At 46.0% G+C, this 20,022-nt stretch overlaps 1 protein-coding gene across 1 annotated transcript; it reads left to right on the top strand.

The window, feature by feature from the left end:
* Nucleotides 1–21: 21 nt before the first annotated feature.
* LOC135909409 (chitinase-3-like protein 1) lies at nucleotides 22–7,333 on the top strand. The gene is made up of 3 exons (XM_065441353.1): nucleotides 22–306; nucleotides 1,198–1,326; nucleotides 6,033–7,333. The coding sequence occupies exons 1-3, from the start codon at nucleotides 121–123 to the stop codon at nucleotides 7,068–7,070; spliced, it is 1,353 nt and encodes a 450-aa protein (XP_065297425.1). The 5' UTR covers nucleotides 22–120; the 3' UTR covers nucleotides 7,071–7,333.
* Nucleotides 7,334–20,022: the final 12,689 nt, after the last annotated feature.

Below are 20,022 nucleotides of genomic sequence, written 5' to 3'. Positions count from 1 at the left end.
GTCTGAGCGAGAACCACGATCATGGCCATCGCCATCGCGCACTCTGGTGCCCGCTGCTCGCAAGATGACCGGTGGCTGTGACCGGCTGCGGTGCTGGTGAGGCTTAGGCCCCGTCGCAGCATGGAGAATGAGGAGACCACGCTGGTCGGCCAGCGGGCGAGCCAGCAGGTGGTGGACCTCGGCGACCCGTTCATCAACAGCGCCCTGGTGCACACGGCCAGCGCTTGTCTCATCTTCGTCGTCGTGTTCATCTTCGTCCTGCCGGGCATACTGCTCACCACGCTGCGCCGGGAAAAGCCCTACCAGGTATGGCAGTCGCGGCTCCCTGGCTTATCATCACCGTCGCACGTTGCGATCTCGCGCAATAGCCGTCACTGTAACAACACTGCAACATATATACGGGCGCCCACTCCAGGGAAGGCCGTCGGTCGTCTGCGCTCAAGCATCGTCCACAGCCCGCGCGAGTCGGATCTCGGCGGCATATTTCGCGAACGCCAGCGGCTAGGGTCGTAATTTGTAACGAATCTGACGCTGAAGACTTTTTTTTTTTCGGAAGTGCTGTTATTCGTTGGCCAGCCGCCTTAATTGGCTGATGTGTCCAACTTTACATTAACCTGGCAACTGCTGCTGCGAACAAATCGTAAGAGTTTTCTTTTTGTGAACGAGGGCCGTGGGCCTTCGATTTTCTTCTTATCGCCCTTGGCGATGGCTGGGTGACCCTCGCAATAACGGCGTCGTAAGAGCTAATGACGACGTGCAGTAAATCCCAGATAGACAAATTAACCGTGAATTCTGCCCAAATGTTCTTTCCCGTATGTCGGAAGCGCGTGGGGGTGTCGGTGAGTGGTGATGAATTGGTAAGACTGCGAGTAGGGAATGAATGGCAAAGGTGCGTTTGCGTTTATTACTGAATCCTATATAAAGTTATCGAACCTAAAGCTATTGACTGTGCTCACAAATGACCGCGAAAAGAGTACAAGAGAACCCAAACGGTCAGAGTTTTGGGGTAAGCTGCTTGGCCACGTTATTTGTAGAACTCCCTGTCATTGATTTAGCGGAAGCGAACACAGTCACATATTCAACTGCCTGTGAAATAAGGGCAGCCAGAACGATGAGGTGCTAATTGCGTCCACTGACGCGATGAGTTGCGTCAGTACGTTACTGTTTTACGCTTTAGAACTTATTTTCAACCTGCAGGTGGACATGCGTCCCAAGACACGACTGGGCCGACAAGTCTACGAAGGACCTGACAGACCTTTGATTATGTGCATGGTCAATTCGACCAGCTTTCAGCGACTTCCACCCATGACTTACACATTCGAACAGGTAAACAATAAGTACGAAAGCGCATTAATCGTCTCTATGGCGCGCTTGCCTGTGAAGCGTCACATTCACTTAGTTCGTCACCTTAGAACGCAGGCTGGGCGCCTTGTGAAGAGAGGTGAGACATTCTCATGAGTCCATGCAACTCAAATACGTGGTTGTTCCAGTTATACGAATTTATGCATTGGTGCTTCCTTTATCAGTGCGGAACGAATCCGGAAATATCTCGAGAACACTGAATTAGGCTGGGACAGGCACGTACCCAGGGGGGGGGCCCAGGGCCCCCCCCCCCCCCGAAATTAAATGACATACCCCCCCCTCCCCACCCACGCCACCACTCCTCACACATTCCTAAAGCGCCGCCAGATCAATGTTGAGACTTCGCAGCTGTTCATCGGTCAGCATTATGCTGCCTTTTTCACTCCTTTTAGATGGCGGTAGTTATCGGCACCTCTTGTAATGTGAAGGACAGTTTTCTCGTAGATTCTGCACCCGCGCGATTAACTCGAGGTGCGTTCAGCTGTCACCATCTATTCAACCGTCACGAGCATAGCTGTTGCTTTTGTTAGTTCAACCTTCTTTGTTCAGGCTGATCCTGGGACCAGGAGAGGGATGCGGCTGTTGCTCAGCTGGTCTGTACTCTCATGGAACGAGCTGCGGCCGGAGAAAACGCCAATTGCGTTTAACTTATCCCTTTGCTTCATTGTTTCCTTGAGTTACGGCTCGCCGCGACGCTGACCGGAACCATATACACGTGATATGGGTTAGATAAGGTGGGAAATAAAATAACGTGAAAGAGCGTCCATCTTGAAAAAACCCTGCAATAACCATTAAACCCATAAGCAAGATGACTGTCGCCCGTTACCTCGTCTGTTTTTCCCTAACTGTATAGCACTTTTCGTGCAAAATTGGCAACTGGAAACAAAAATCGCAAGGGGTTGAGATATTTAGCGATCTACTAAGGGAGAGAGCCAAGGCAACAACCAAACTGCAAGCAAAAGCGAATAATAAAAAAGTTAACCGTTGTTTATGAGAATTTTTATGGATCAACATCTTTTTATTTAAAAAGGAAGTAGAGAAATCGCCGCCGGAAGTGGAGAACAATTACTTGTTTTGAATGACGCTTCTACAGTTATCGGTCGAACCGCCTCACGTAGCCACTTCTCTGCTGTGCTTATGTGGGTGTTTTTCTAACCTTTCGCAGTGAGCGCAGTGCGTCTAGAATCGCAGAGTCTTGCGCTCTACGCGGTTGTATGGGACTGGCGGCCGCGCAGCATTACGCAATTCGCGGAACTGTCAAAACTGATCAACAAGGCGAAAATAACTGATATTCGAAACTATAACATGAAAAAGACTGAAGAAGCCGTAGAAATGAACGCAGCCTGAAATCAGTAAAAAGAAACCTGGCGTAGGACAAACCATGATGTATGCACTAAAATATACGAAGGATAATATCATCAGCAATCTCGAAGATATAGTAAAAGCAGCGGAAAAATTCTAAGCTGACCTGTATACAGTACCAAGAGGAGTCACGATAGTTCACTTAGAAACAGTAATGAACGGGATACAGAAACCCTCCTATATCTAGCGATGAGGTCAGAAGGGCCCTGCAAGACATGAAACGGTGAAGAGCGGGAGGATAAGGTGGAATAACAGTCGATTTAATCAAAGATGGAGGAGACATAATGCTTGGAAAACTGGCGGCTCTTTATACGAAGTGTCTATCGACTGCAAGGGTCCCAGGAAACTGGACGAATGCAGACATACTAATCCACAAAAAAGGAGACGTTAAAGAATTGAACAATTATGGGACCATTAGCTTGCTCCCAGTATTATATAAAATATTTACCAAAATAATCTCCAATAGAATAAGGTTAACACTGGATTTTGTCAACCAAGGGAACAGGCTGGCTTCAGGAAGAGATACCTTACAATGGATCACATCCATGTCATCAACCAGGTTATCGCGAAATCTGCAGAGTACAATAAGCCTCTCTATGTGGCTTATATAGATTACGAAAAGGCATTTGATTCAGTAGAGATACCAGCAATCGTAGAGGCACTACGTAATCAAGGAGTACAGAACGCTTACGTAAAAAGCTTGGAAAATATTGCTACATGCGTGAGGTATTTGTTTGTTTGAACGAGGCGCGTAGGCGCCATCACTCCAGAAAAGAGGAGGAAGAACGAACTGAGCTCGCGCTGTGAATCTAACCGGTCAGCGCTGCAACCGTTGTAAATATAATTTGTAAATAGTTTGTGGTCTTACTGAGTCGTCTTTCGCGTTAGAATATCTACGAGGTTCTACAGCTACCTTACTTCTACACAAGAAAAGCAGGGAGGTACCTATAAAGAAACGGGTCAGACAGGGAGACACAATTTCTACAAAGCTATTTTCTGCGTGCTTAGAAGAATGCAAGCTATTAAACTGGGAAGGCTTAGGAGTAAAGATCGACGGCAAATAACTCAGCAACCTTCGGTTTGCCGATGACATTGTTCTATTCAACAACAATGCAGACGAGTTACAACAAATGATTGGAGACCTTAACAGAGAGAGTGTAAGAGTGGGGTTGAATATTGTTATGCAGAAGATGAAGATAATGATAAATAGCCGGGCAAAGGAACAAGAGAGCAGGATGGCCAGTCGGCCACTAGAGACTGTGAAGGAGTACGTTTACCTAGGTCAATTAATCAGAGGGAACCCTGATCATGAGAAGGAAATTCTCAGAAGAATAAAAATAGGTTGGATCGCATACGGCAGACATTTCCAGCTCCTGACTGGAAGCTTACCATTATTATTAAAAAAATAAAGTGTGCAATCAGTGCATTTTGCCAGTGCAATATGTCCAGTGCCAATGCATTTTCCAGTGCATTGCCCAGTGCATTTTGCCAGTGCATATGGGGCAGAGACTTGAGAGCAAGTTAAGGACCACGCAAAGAGCGATCGAACGAAGATTGCTAGGCATAACGTTAAGAGAGAAAGAGAGTGGTTTGGATCAAAGAGCGAACGGGTATAGACGATATTCTAATTGACATCAAGAGGAAAAAATGTAGCTGGGCAGGTCATGTAACGCGCCGGTTAGATAACCGTTGGACCATTAGGGTTACAGAATGGGTACCAAGCGAAGGGAAACGCAATCGAGGATGACAAAACACTAGGTGGAGCGATGAAATTAGGAAATTCGCGGGCGCTAGTTGGAATCGGTTGGTGCAGGACAGGGGTAATTGGAGATCGCAGGGAGAGGCCTTCGTCCTGCAGTGGACCTAAAACATGATGATGATGATGATGATGATGATGATGATGATGGAGGTGGTGCCCCCCCCCCCCCGAAAAAAAATCCTGGGTACGTGCCTGGGCTGGGAGATGACTTTTTCTTAAACCTCTTACGCTTATTCGGCGGCAGGATGATGGGTAATCAGCGGGAACAATAAAGATCGAACTTGTTTTTCTGAATGCTGCATTAAGTCAATTTTTCACAGCTGATCAGATATCGCATTTGTAGGCACACTCTGTAATGTCGGAGGTGAAACGCGCAGCTTCAAAGACAAATCGAAACATGGCGGCGTGCAAGAGAAAATTTTCAATATTTTCAACCATAGAGGAAATCTTTCCCTTGTGCATTTATTTCGCAGGTGCTGCGAAGACGTTGAATTCAGCGCCCAGATTGCGGCGCGTTGTCGTCATCGTATGAGATCAGTGGTGTCACGGTACCTTCATGTATTTGGGCCCCTATTGAGCACGGAAAGTGTAAAGTTTCAAGGTTGAACTTTCTGTCGGTTTTAAAATGCAGTCGTCATCATCATCAGTCTATTGTTATGTCCATTGCAGGACGAAAGCCTCTCCCAGTGATCTCCAATTACCCATGTCTTGCGCTATCTGATTCCAGCTTGTGCCTGCGAATTTCCTATTTTCATCGCCCCACCTAATTTTCTGCCGTCCTCGGCTGCGCACCCTTTTCCTTGGCACCCATTCTGTGCCTCTAATGTTCATCCGGTCATCTGCCTTACGCATTACATGGCCTGCCCAGCTCCACATTTTGTAACTTAATGTCAACTAGTATATCGGCTATATACCCGTTTTCCCTCTGATCCACACCGCTCTCTTGCTGTGTCTTCACGTTATAGCTGGCATTTTTCGTTCCATTGCTCTTTGCACAATCCTTGCAAGGGTAGAATGCAATGATTGCACACTTTTCAACGACAGTGGTAAGCTTCCAGTCATGATTTGGTAATGCCTGCCGTATGCACTCCGACCAGTTTTTCTTTTTCTTTACGTTTCCTTCTCATGGTCAGGGTCGCCTTCGAGTAATTGACCTATAATAGGTAAACGTACTCCTGCAACGATTCTAGAGGCTCACTGGCGATCATGAATTCTTGTTCCCTTTCTAAGTTATTGAATATTACATTTGTCTTCTGCATATTCATCTTCAACCATACTCTTAAACTTTCTCGGTTAAAGTCCTCAGTAATTTGTTGCAATTCACACCCATGTTGCTGGACAGGACAATGCCATCTGCAAACTGAAGGTGATTGAGATATTCGCCGTTGATCCTCACCCATTAGCCTTCAAAAATCGCCGGCATCCTAAATTTTTAGCACGAGCAAATATGAAGGTTTTTTTCCCACATCCTACGCAAGATATTTATCGCAACATAGAGCCCTGAACGCATTTCTTTTTCCCCGCTCTGACCGCGACTTCTGGCGCGCAGGTGCCTTCGAACTTGTGCTCGCATGTCGTGTTCCCGCTGTCCGGCGCCGCCGACTGGTCCGACGACATGCTGCACTACGACTACACGCACAAGATTACCCACCCGAACTTGTACCGCGAAATGGTGCGGCTTAAGAAAGAGCGGCCCGCGCTCAAGATCCTCGTCGGCGTTGGCGAGTACGAAGTGAACAATGGCCTGTTCCGCTACGCGGCCGAATCGATGCACGCGACGGTGCAGTTCTGCAGCGCCGTGCTCCGCTGGACGCTCGGCAACGGCTTCGACGGACTGGTCATCCACCGAATGTTTACCAGTGGCTCGCCCGGCGAAGACCGCCGCGGGATCATCGTGCTGCTGCAAAAGCTGTGGGTACACTTTGAGCGCCATGGCCTGACGCTGGTGGTGGTGTTCGAGCCGGAGACGGAGGTCTTCAACCAGCCGCTGCTGGGGGGCAAGATCTGCTCGTACGTCGACTACGCCGTCGTCGTGGCTCACGGGTTCCGCAGTGACGCGTTCGCCGAGTTTCCCAGCCCGATGCGGAGCCGGCAGCCGTCGCCCCTGAATGTGACGATGGACTTCGACACGGCCGTCCAGCGGGCTCTGGCCAGCGGCGTTCCCGTGCACAAGCTGGTCGTGAGTGTCTCTTTAGACGGGGCTTCGTACACGCTTGACGAGAAGTCTGACCACAAGCCGGGCTCCGTACTACTTGCGGGTCGGTCGGAAGGAATCCCGGGCCTCTTCACGCGTTGTCCCGGGGTTCTCAGCTTCTTCGAGATCTGTAGGCGCCTTGTGTTCGAGAACTGGACGCGCGCGTGGGACGCCAGCGCCGAGTGCCCGTACGCGTACTCAGACGACCAGTGGGTCGCGTACGAGGACCAGGTCAGCTTGATGGCCAAGGCAGAGTACGTACGCAACCGGTCGTTAGCGGGCATGATGGTCTGGGACGTGTCCAGCGACGACTACCGAGGGGACTGTGGCACGCCGAACGTTCTCGTGCAGACCATTTACCAGAACTTCCAAAGTGTGTTTAGGCTTGACTAGAGGCGCCCTCTCCCATTACCGACTTGTATCACGTCACCCTTCGTCACATTAAGGCCAGCGGGACAAGGTCTCTCAGTTTCTTGTAGATACGCAATGGCCTCTGCGTGAAAAGCCTGGCCATTTTTAACCATGTGGGCTCACTCGGAAAACTACGGTTGTGGTTCCTGTCGCCGGTCATCGTCATGGCCATTGCTCCTCTTCAGCACCTGCTGCGACACGCAGTCAGCGCACTGAATAAATGTAATGCTGTGCATGCTCAAGAACGTCTCTGGCTGTATTCGGTCTTGCGGATGCTTTTATTGGGCTGCATGCGTGAGCGTTTTCGGTGCGTTCTTTGCTCCTGAGACGGAAGATAGTACGGGACCGCTTGCGGTATGTTGTGCAAGTCCTGTATGACGTGCAAGTTCCGCGGCAAATATCGCAGTTTCGAAGTTGCTCCGCCTATATGAGCGGGCTGTCGCGGGGCCGCAAGCTGAGGCGCTGTGGAACTTTCGGTGCTCCCTAAAGACAGTGGCGCACCAACTGTTTGTAGAACATAATAAAGAAAGGGAAATGAAAGTATACGAAAAGATAACTTGTTGCCGGTGGGAGTGGAACCCACAACCCCCGCATTACGCGTGCGTTGCTCCACGAATTGTGCTACGGCGACTGCTATCTATCAATCTACTAAACTTAGGCATTTATGTTTACTAGATTTAGCCCCGGGAGTGTTAGCCAGCGCCACTCGGAGCCATGGTGAGCGGATACCCATGTTAGTGGTCGGATTCGTGGCATCATGGTGGCATCGGAGATTGCGCGCTGGTAAGTTTTGCTCCGACCGTCCAATTCGGCGCGCTCCCCTGCCGAAAATAATGCGGTGAGGGCGCGCCCGGCCGCCCCTGGATGGCGCTGTTAGCCGAGGACTGCTCGCAGTAAAAACTGATTATGAACAGCGACTGAAGAATATGGAATAAATTAAGTGAGCCGGAAAAGTTTTCAGGTATTTGTACAGGAAATATATTAATTCACAGTGGAGGAAAAGAACTAGGAAGCTTACCAGCAAGTATGCGACCTGTATGGTGAGCAACACAGCAACAAAGAACGTCAAGCGGAAACTCAGAGAGGCTGAGATAATCGCATATGGGTGGCAGCAATGGAAAAGAAACCTGCTATGAGTAATTGCTTAAGAGGAAAAAGCGAAATCAGGAAAGAAAAAAAATTATAATAACTCAAAGGGAAGCTCATTACCTTTCGAAGCGAGATCAGGATGTCTTAGAACATGCACTTATAAAGCGAGATACAAGAAGGAGCACGTGCTTGCTGCGGTATTGCTAGGGAAACGATGGAGCATGTTTTATTAGAATGTGAAGATATCTACCCAGCGGTCGATTTACGCATTTCTGGCCTCCTTGAAGCCCTTGGGTTCAGCGAGAGAAGGGGCAAAGGAAACATGCCCGCAGTAGTGATTAGTAAGCGGTGATTGGACATTGGTGGAAGAAAAGTAGGAAAACGACAAACAATGGTGGCGTGCAAAAACAAAGTTTGCAATAGGGTTTCAGAAAGTTTGGTTATGGGAATTCATCGTTTTTCTTCCTTTTTTATTTTGTCTTCTGTAACACAGTTAGGACATTAGGCAACATTATAACAAGAGCTTGGCGCCGCAGTCCACCACCCCGTTCCGAAGGGGACGCTTATAGCATCCATCCGTGCGGAGCACGCGAAGGTAGCCGTAGAAGGCAGTTCGCGCGAGATCTCAGCTTGCACATTGCCTCTCTTTGATGTACTGCGGAAGATTTTCACAGGATGTACCTATACGCAATTTTTCAGCTTTGCCTCAGACATGTTGACATCTCAATCATCTAGTTCTCTAGTGTCTTTTTTCCCCGGTACTTCTTTCTACAACCTTCTCCATTGATGTTGTGGTACTAATGTACAATAGTTTATTTTTCTAAAGAAATCATGTGTGTTTTCACACCATTCATTGTCTCTGAACGTGTAGCGTATCGTAGATGGCAGAGTTTATTTGTTGTTGCCTTGTCATAGTTTATTTTCTTTCGTTATTTGCTTTTCTTTCATTGATATATATATATATATATATATATATATATATATATATATATATATATATATATATATATATATATATATATATATATATATATATACACACACACACAAATGGCTGGGAAGCGCGCCGAATGGGACGACCAGAGCAAAACCTGCTAGCGCGCGCAATCTCGGAGGCCGTGTATGCGTCCGCTAAATTGGGTGTCCGTCTACCGTGGCTCCGAGTGGCGTTGGCTAACACTGCCAGGGCTATATCTAGTAAGCATATGTATATCCAAGTTAGTGGATGGATAGATAGCTTCGCTGTAGTACAATTGGCAGTGCAACGCACGCGTAACGCATAGCTTGTGGGTACGGCTCACACCGGCGGCTTAAATCGTTTCATCACTTTCATTTCCCGTTTTTTTTTTGTTATGTTATTCATTTCAATCTTTTTCTCCCTCGCTCTATAATACATATAAACAACAGAACACGGGAAGAAATTGAAATATATAGTGGGGATGCTCGAGTCTCACGCGTCCCCTGATGTTTTCCCCGCATGGCTCCCACATCTCCTGTAATCTGACTTCTCTCCGTAGCCAAGCGTCGGCGGCGGTCAGTGTGGCTGCAACATATTACTAGAGGTGGCGCGAGTGTTGCGCTGCTAACGCCGCCTAACGGCAGGGTTAGTCGGGCGCGACAGGAAGGAGCCTCTTCCTTTTGGGGCTTGCGCTGAGCCGTACTGCCTCAAGGGCTTGATAAGAGAGCGCCAACCTTTCCGTACTCACGACGAACCATTTCTCTCGGCGAGCAGCGCGGGCGCGTGCGTCGACCCGCTTCGCGGGACACCAGAATGGACGAACACGATCGTTCGAACGCGCTGCCGTTCGCGCGACCGTAAACGCGAATAGACGTTCGTGTCCAGCATGGGGGGAACATATTCGCTCGCTGTGAGTCGGACTTCCTAGATTTGTCACGCGTCCATCGGTATGTTCTATGTGTTGTGAGTCGGCTAGCAGGCATTAGTGTATGAAAAGTACAATAAATGCCCTTGTGATTGTTTGCGCTCCTGTGTTGTCGTTCCTTTGTCCCAAAAAGCACGTGTGAGGCCCCACATCTGGCTGCCCAACGTGGACCTCTTGGGGCATTGGATGATAGTTGGACACTTTTGCTTCGTTCAAGACCTTTGTTTGAACCGAAGCGTAGGCCTAGCGTGGATCTTGATCGCTAGCATCGGCGGCGTGCTTTCTTGAGCAAGGAGACAGTTGCTGTAGTGTGTTTGAACATCTTTCTTTTTCAACATGCTACGTGTTTTTGCAAGTGTTTTTTTAATGACATTCATCAGTGCGAGAGCCACGTAGTCTGCATCCTGGGAGAGCGAGGCTTAGCGCCCGCGGAGTGGCAAGCCTGATGCGAGTGAGTACGGAAGCCTCGTAGGCGGCCCGAATTTCTTATGTAAATAGCTTCTTCTATCTCTTTGCCTGTAGGAGCTGGGTGGCTGCTGGTCACGGGTGCCGCTACGGGCTGTCTGGCATTGCGGCCTGGCACCGAGCACTTCGACTCTGCCTGGGACGATGGGCGCCGTTAAATCGGATGCTGTGTATGCACCGAGCGGGGTAGGACGACCTCGTAGAGCTGACATCTCACGGCCGCCTGCATTGCGCCTATTTTTGGGAGCTGTTTTTGGATGCCGGTTGTTGTCAGGGTAACGACTCATTAGGTCTAAGGATTTACGAAGCTGTCTGTCGCACGTGGAGGGACACAAGCTGGTGGACTGTGACGTTGAGGTGTCGCACTTTGCTTTCCCTATTCTAGTTAGCTTCGTACGAATTGAAATTACCCGTTCGACTCAAGAAAGGGAGCTTTGTTCACATGAACTTAGCATATGAGTAGCCGCCTTATCTTTTGCTAGCCGAGTTAAACATCGTACAACATAGACGACGTGCATGCAGGAACATACTCCCTTGCACTACTTTTGTGTTTGTCCAGTACGTTGAGTGTACGCTGTGTGAGCGGAGTCACCCCTGGATTGCTGTCACCTGCACATTGTCTGCGCTGCTGCCCTGGACTACGATCGAGCGACTCCAGGCGCAGCGACTTCGGCAGCCGCCTGTGTCGAACACGATGGACGAACACGATCGTTCGCGTGACCGTATACACGCGAATAGGCGTTGGTGTCCAGCATAGGGGCGAACATATTCGCTCGCTATCCGGCCGCGGTGAGTCGGACTTCCTAAATTGGTCGCGCGCCCATCGGAGTGATCTATGTGTGAGTCGGCTAGCAGGCATCTGTGTATGAAAGGTGCAATAAATGTCATTGTGATTGTTCGCACTACTGTGGTGTGTCGTTCCTTTGTCCCAAGAGCACGTGTGAGACCCTACAATATATATATATATATATATATATATATATATATATATATATATATATATATATATATATATATATATATATATATATATATATATATATATATATATATATATACACACACACACACGAGATTGCGGAAAACTGCTGTAGTAAAATAGACTGGAATTGTGTCAGTGAGCTTTCTTTTTGTCAGTGAGAGATCCGATTATCAATGACATGAGCAACACTTTCAGACAGCGTTCCTGAATCGATTCCTGGAACAATACGTATCCCACATATTTGCAGGTTTTAGTACAACAGAAACGAGCTCTTGCTATTATGATGCATTCGAAACACAGACCCAAGCAGACTTTTATTGTAGTCTTTCCACATTTTAACTATCGAATCTTTCTACACACTACAAGTAGAATTACTAGAACTTCTCGTGCCGCCGTCCCCTTTGCGCATTAGTTACAATGAGTGGTTCGTATAAGTCACCATAAATAGGAATTTACCCTATATCGAATGGTGTCTTCACGACACGCAAAAGGAGCAGAGGGCGGCAACAACTATTGTTTAACTTACCTATATGCCGAAATAATTGAAATGAAAGGTCACTAGAATATTGTGGCGCTCTGGTATGGAATGAAATTCCCAGTAATATCAAGTAAGGATCTTTGAGCGATCATCTAAACGTTACTTATCAGGCGTCTAAAAAACAAGGAAATTATTTAATGAAATAAAACTGAGGATTTTTCTCTTATTTAGTGTACATCTTGAATATTTCAGTTCTCGTGCGAAGCCTGAGTTTGTGTTTTCTTCACTGGATGTCCAAATATTTGATGTACGTATGATGCCTATTCCCGCCCTTTGGCTGATTTTGTGCAAATATAAGCAATATATATAAGTATACTAATATTTGAAGAAAAAGTGAAACAAAAATGTTAAAATTCTCGCTATGAGTGTCAAGTGGGTTTTAAAAAATGTAGGTGTGACCTGAATTTACCTAGTAGTTTTATGCTTGCCTACTGTGTGTGCAGAGGGCTCCTGCTAATATATGTTGATAATCAATGATGAGAGCTTAAATTCTGCGTTTGCCTTGAAATTGTAAGATTGCAAATTAAACACGATTCAAGAGAACACAAATAACCTCGCTTTTCCAGCACAAAAAAGCACTGCATGTCCGATGCAACAATTAAATATATTTTCTAGCACGGAACTAATTACATTAGCTACATGTTTAATTGGTAAAATTTTAAGGTCATCAATGACAAGCGACTTACTGTTGCGCAAACCAGCAGGCAATTTTTGATGTCATTCGCATCGGTTGGTGACACGGTTGCACTGGAAAGAACCCGTAAGTCAAGACATTTCACATTGATGGGATCGTCATTTCCGTCAATCCGAGACGCAAAAGTAATTATTGAAATTGTCTGCCAGCCTTTTCCCCACTCACAGGTTCATTTTCTCTAAAAGTTCAAGCACACCATTTGCAGTTGTGCCTCGATTTAAAATTCGGTTGATGTTCTGCCACACAAGATCGCTCCTTTTTAGTAAGTCTTGACTGAACAGTTTTTCCATATATATACTTGTTTCGCGTGTCGAAGAAACGACGTAACTTGGTTCCGGCACGTTTTAAATTGTACAATATCATCCAGTGTCCTGGTTTGGATAAAGCGGTTATAAAGGTCTGTTTTCTTCTTATCATTTTAAAGCATTTTGCGGTTATGTATGGTTTTCGAGCTTTGCGGGGCGTTTTAAGCGTTACAAGAGGAAAGCTTTGTTTATATACAGATTTAACTATGGCAATAAAGGCGTTGTAAGCATCATCTGGATCATTTTTGTTGTGCACAATATTCCAATCAACATTTTCAAGTGTTGCCGGAAAGTTATTCAAGGTGTCATCATTAATGCGCCGGTACTCGATTGTAGGATATACGCATTGTTCTTTAGAGTTTACAGACTCAACAACCAGTTATATCGGAAGATGGTCACTTATATGGATATCAGTTACTCCAGAATTAAGACGTTCTGCTGAGAAGTTGGTAAAAAAGACATCTATTGCCGTCGCTGCCTGTAATGTTGTGGGTTCATTTATGACGGAAATGAAACCGTTGCATTGCAATGTGGACTCAATCTCTAGTTTGTTAGTAGAATATGAAAGAAACTCAATGCTGATGTCAGCACCTAAAACTAGATTCAGGTTGTTTTCTGTGATCTATTGGAGATATTCGTCAAGAAAGCAAGCAAAATTGGAAAAGTTGCTTTTAGGAGGCCCATAGATAACGGAGAAGACATTTCTACCACTTTGTAGGGAGAGTATTTCGTAGCCATCACGAGTTAGGGTGTAATCAGTAAAAAGGCTGCATTTAAAAGTTTTTTTCTGTCGCTATCGTAACACCCCCACCTCGTTTATCAAGGCAATTTCGCACTTAGCGTTGTAGTTTGGCAACTGTAATGTTTCATAACTATTTTGATACCAGGTTGCAGCGACCATTATTATGTTGAAACGGAAGTTAAGTGCGGAAAGAAACGCTTCAAACTCGTCACCTTTGTTGTGCAAGGATTGTGCGTTGATGTGAAAGAAAGACATCTTCTTTTTCTGAGTAGACATAGTAGATACATCAGTCGGCAGGAATGATTGACACGTTGTTTGCTCCGAAAGAAAACGAAGCGGGTCCGTTAGGGGTGCGAAAACGTAAAATAATAAGCAATGCCTAAGGAAGTTGATCAAGTTCATATGCTTTTTATACGACTGTCGACAACATGCCATCAGATTTCCTGACCAGTACCTTCCCGTTACTGTGCCAGACGTGTTTGCAGCTGTGTTCTTTTGCCCAGTCCTTCGTTTTTTTCAGCAGTTCCCGTTTCCTTTTGGTCAGATTCTCAAGCACGTGCATGTTTCCATCTTCATTCGCGATCTTTTTTCTGTTTGCGCACCACAGATCCCGGACTTCTTGCTTTGCGAAGCGACAGATAACAGCAGGAATCTTACCCTAGCTGCCGTGATGGCAGCCGGTGTATGGCGTCACCGGTGTCATCACCAGGTAGCTGCGGGAGCTGAATCTCAGCAGCGATAGCATGCACTTTGTAGCGATAGCATGCACCTCTTCGCACTTTGTGCGAAGAGGTCTTCTTTTTTGGTTTTAGGGATTTCATGAAACTGTAGGTTAGCACGCCTACTCCGACATTCTAATTTCATCAAGCTGAATTACGAGGGACTCGGTACATTCATTTTCTTCAAGTTATTCAACCCTCTTCCCGATTTATTTTATTGCATGCTCGTTTTTCGGCACACGCTCGAGCAAATGAACCAGTTGATCAAACATGAATTGTACAGATTTGTCGACGCATTCAACGGTCTATTTCAGCGGCATCAGCACTTCCAGTTTTTTGTTAATATCTAGCAGCATATGCTACATGTTCTGCATGTTTGGGTCTGTTTCTGATTCCTCAGGTTGTGGAGTCAGAGTTTTTGGTGCTCTACATTTAAGGCACCTCTAAGTTTTTATGTAGTCTCTTTTTTAGATTTCAGCGTAGTTTCTTACACGCCAGCACATTTGCCTACATGGAACACGGTGTGGCATACACTGCAGGACAGGCCATCTTGATCTTTCCCCACTGATTGACACTCCGGACATTCATCACCATTGTACATTTCAGCACACATGGCAGCAGCAGTAGTCAGACATTTGACTAAACTTATCCCTACAAGAAAGAAAGAAGGAGAGATCACCAACCTGCAACATCGCAGGATACAGATTAAACTGAGGTCGTCGTGGCCACTGCTGCTGCCAAAGTGTTTTCCGAGATGCCACCGGGCCGCTTTTTATGCTGGGCCTGTCGATGCTGGCGCCGACCGACGAGTCATTGACTCCAAGCTGCGATGACGAGAAAATCCTGGAGTCGTAAGTGCACGTGCACTGGACTTGCTATTTTTTTTTCTTTTTTAGCTCGTAGTTGTAGCTTCCGTCTTTCAGAATTAGGCAACAGCACAGGATACAGATTAAACAGATGTCGTCGTGGCCACTGCTGCTGCCACAGTTATCATCAACAATCTCGAAGATATAGTAAAAGCGCCGGAAGAATTTTATACTGACCTGTACAGTACCCAAACCAGCCACGATACCTCCATTCGAAGTAGTAATGAACATAGGCTCCTTCTATAACTAGCGAAGAAGTTAGAAGGGTCTTGCAAGACATGAAACGGGGACCGCGGCAGGCGAAGATGGAATACCGGTCGATTTAATCAAAGATGGAGGAGACGTAATGCTTGAAAAACTAGCGGAACTGTTTCGCGACTTCAACGGTCCCAGAGAACGGGAAGAATGCCAACATTACACTAATCCACAAAAAGGGAGACGTTAAAGAATTGAAAAATTATAGGCCTATTAGCTTACTTCCAGTATTATATAAAATATTCAATAGGATAATCTCCAATGGAATTAGGGCACCACTGGACTTTAGCCAACCAAGGGAACAGGCAGATTTCAGGAAGGGATACCCTACAATGGATCACATCCATGTCATCGATAAGGTAATCGAGAATTATGCAGAGTACAATCAGCCTCTCTATATGGCTTTCGTAGATTACGAAAAGGCATTTGATTCAGTCGAGATACCAGCAGTCATAGAGACATTACGTAATCAAGGAGTACAGGACGCCTATGTAAATATCGTAGCATGTACAGAGATTTCATAGCTAACTTAATTCTCTACAAGTAGGAAGACACTTATAAAGAAGACATACCTGCATGCTATATATATATATATATATATATATATATATATATAATCTTAACTGTTGCACTCGAACAAACTTCGTGTGACCTCGAAGTTCACTGAAGTGACGGCTTTATATGATTACTTACAAGATCTCATAGTATATAGGAGACAGTTCAGTTTCACAACCTGAGGCCTCTCGCATCACCAAGAGTATGGCGTCTCTCGATGGTGTAATGTTCCTTCGTGTAATCGTCTTATACTTCGCTATCACTAATACTACTTCGCTTTTCCGACAAAACAGCAGCCTCTCTCTCTTTTTGCCGCACTGCGAGTCGGAGAATAAGCGCTGCTGAGCATGCTTGCTACAGATTCTGGTTTCGAGCGAGTCCGGCTTGGCCTCATTTCGGTTACCGAGTGAATTCCAATATATTTGTTGCCACGGCATGCAAGTGGCGATGTTTCTATCCCTAATAAACGTTGTAAATTATTAGAAAATGTATTTTCTTTTCGTGAGTCGTTGGCATTGCTTGCTGGAAAGAGAAGCAATATGAAGACACATATCATTCACGTGATAAAAAAACTCTGCCGAAGGGTTCACTGATGTCTGCAGGCTTTTATCAGGGTCAAAAAAGCACACAATGCGATTTGAAGCAAGGTTAACATACAGCAGCATATTCATTTTCTAGGCATAGGCTATCTATACCATTAGAAATAATTGTTAGTTGGCTACCTCCTTCTCTTTAAAATATATAATAACCATAGTCCTGTGTATGTATTTAAACATATTGTGTGTGTGCACGGTGTTTACAGTGCAAATTAAAGAAAGAATTTTGAAGTGAGAAAGTACGGAGGAGCTAGCCGCCACTGGTGCTTCTAATGCGCTTGTTCTCCTTTGCAGGGATTGACTTACATAAAGCGAAACTATGAATTAAAAGCCTGCACATCCGCGCCAACAATCATGCAATAAGCTTTTAGCCACAATAAAATTTTAAGTGAAAAGGTAGAGACAACTCAAGGAAACCTCAAATGACGTCAGTGACAGAACTCTGGTAATGACATTCGGGGGCGTTCGCCCCCCCCCCCCCCCCCGTAGTCAGCGCCTATGACTAAGATAATGTGTGAAGGGCTGCAGCGAACGCACTGAAAGAGGCAGGCCAGCTTGTTTTGTGTACTGTATTTACTCATTATTGATAAACGTCGGGAAGAAAGTAACGCACAAGTACTCGATTACTTTCTTAGTAACTGCTCGGTCACTTTCATGGGGCAGTGAGTGGCCACTGTGATCAATTATTTTAATCAAGTACTTGTAATCGGTTACTTCTTTTCTGTAACGTTTACAAGTCTGATTTAGAGGTGCTGTAGTTCGTAGCAAATACATCATAGATCAATGGCTATGGCGTTGCGCTGCTAGGTCGCGGATCCGATCCCGGCCGCACCCAATGAGGCCGGAATGCAAAAACGCTCGTGCACCGTTATTTGGGCGTAAAGAGCGTCATGATGGAATCCGCAAAGGATGACTTACGCGGATTGGCTAGCGTGGAGCTTTCGGACCGCAGAAGCACTTGTATGAAGGCTTTAAAATTCGGGGGTTTCGCTTTCGAAGACCTCGAGTTTATTGTGAGGCACAGCGCAGTGGGGGTCTGCGGATTAATTTTGATCACCTGGGGTTCGTTATCGTGCCCCCTATTCCCGATACACGGACGTTTTCGCATTTCGCACCCATCAAAGTGCGGCCGCTGCGGCTGGGATTTGATCCCGCGCCCTTTGGCTTGGCAGCTCAACGCCGAAACTATAATATACGTCACCTTGGCGGGTGTGCATGAAGGTTTCTGGAAGAGGCAGAAACTCTAGTGCTGAATGTCACGCCATCGATAATGTTGGACGGCAGTTCTGAACAGCTCTGTAAGTGTTATACAGGATGCATACCGCATGACGATTTCGGCGAAGCAGCACGTGCAGCAATTTTCTTACCTTATGGGTGTGATGGACAGACTTGCCAGTATGTGAAGGATAAATGCATCCCTGTTGAATCTATGATCCATCTAACGGCAATGTGCACGTTTACAATAAGTATTACACATAAACAGCTAATCAAATATGGCTAGTCGTTTTTGTTTAGCTTACACTGCATGTATTCACAATTACACTATAAGGAATAGTGAGGATCGAATGTGTTATCATGGAAGACATCAAGGTTAGTGACCTAATCTGAACATTAACGCCTCCTTATCTCCTGGTCAGCATCGCCAGTTTAGGGGGAATATAAAGCGGGATGTGCGCAGTTCTGCAATAAATGAAATGTACGTGTTTTGTGGGAAGTGACAGAGTAAAGGTATTTGAACAAAAAGTTTTCTGTCCACTTTATTGAACCACTGTCACAACAAATATGCATTTCTTGAAAGGCAAGAATTCTGGTAAAAAAAAAAAACGAAATAAAGGTCGGTTTCGCCCGAAAGGCGAAGCATCGATTGCGATAACAAATAGACAGCTATACGAAGTAATGATAGCTTTATCGGCCGTATAAGCTTGCAAACATTCCCTTACTAACTAAACTAACAAGCACGGTGTCACGGACGCACAGGCAAACATGACCAATCTCACTCGATGACCGCGGAAACTCGCTGTCAAAACGCTGGAGTTGGGAAGCGCGGCAGCGGCAGCGAGCGAATTGACTTTCGTGCTGCCTCTCGCTTCAACTCGAACTTAGCGACCAAAACATAGCACACGAAGCTATCATGCGCACTGTCCCCTTCGCACATCGCTTTCAAGATTGGACCCACGCGGCCGCGACGTACGCAGCAGCCACCGTAGAAAGCCACCCGGCGACTTGCGTGCGACGGAAGACGGCGCGCTTCCACCCTTGCGCGCCCAAGATTGAGCCGCCATCGTTGGCTCACCCTCGCACATGCAGCATACGGCGCGCGGGTACGCTGTTATCGCCCTTCGACTTTTTACGGAACATCACGACGGCAACGACGGCAGAAATGCGCCTGGAGTGACCGTATAATTAGAAATAAAAGTGCATTCACCTATAATTGAGCCTGGTGCAACCGCCAGGTCGGCGCAGCCAGGCCAACTGGTTAAAGCGATACTTCAGGTTCCGGAGTTTCAATACTTCAGACTCCTTGTACCATTTCCTAGGTTGGAAAGTTCATAGAAGCAACTGTATGGGCTCTCTCGTGGCATGTCTGCCGCAACCAGCTGCATGATAAATTTTCCTTTTGTCTTGGTAATTAGCTGATGTCAACATCTTTTTCAGAATGGCTGTTCAGGGCATCATCGTAATAACTTATAACGAGATTAATAAATTGCTCACAAGTAACAAAGCCTTTCGAGCACATGCACTAAACATTGAAAATTGATGTTCACACACTTTAGTTAGGCTTCTATGCTGTCATGCGCACAATGTTATGCTTTTTGCTGGTGACCATTTTTCCCCATACTGTTGCTGTCGAGTTATCACACAGTGCAAGACAGGCTTACTGGATCCGAAATGTATCAAGCGGTATTGATTCTATAACCAAAGTATCTTGTCTGTCAAATTACACACATGATGCAAACACTATTGTACATTCTTGAATATGCACTAATGATCACTATGGAATGTACGATGGATTTACTAATATAAATAGTAGATGGCCTTAATGCTGGTGTTCAAATTTGGCGACCAACAATCACGCTCACTGCTATCATTGCAATTTCAGCGTTGCTTCTCTTTCTAGGCACAGGTTCACCACATAGAGTTCAATTTTTAACTCAGTTTTTGTAGTACGTGGTTATTCAGCATCGCTGCAACATGACAAGTGGGAGCTTTAGTTTATGCATAAGTTGATGATGACAAAGCATATT

The sequence above is a fragment of the Dermacentor albipictus genome, chromosome 1 (genome assembly GCF_038994185.2).
Source record: "Dermacentor albipictus isolate Rhodes 1998 colony chromosome 1, USDA_Dalb.pri_finalv2, whole genome shotgun sequence".
NCBI lineage: Eukaryota > Metazoa > Arthropoda > Arachnida > Ixodida > Ixodidae > Dermacentor > Dermacentor albipictus.
This window is presented reverse-complemented; position numbering and strand designations above follow the sequence as displayed.

Coding starts and splice junctions, on each gene's coding strand:
- LOC135909409 (XM_065441353.1), top strand. CDS start 121: ATGGAGAATGAGGAGACCACGCTGGTCGGCCAGCGGGCGAGCCAGCAG. Junction 307..1,197: donor GCCGGGAAAAGCCCTACCAG/GTATGGCAGTCG, acceptor TTCAACCTGCAG/GTGGACATGCGTCCCAAGAC. Junction 1,327..6,032: donor TGACTTACACATTCGAACAG/GTAAACAATAAG, acceptor TCTGGCGCGCAG/GTGCCTTCGAACTTGTGCTC.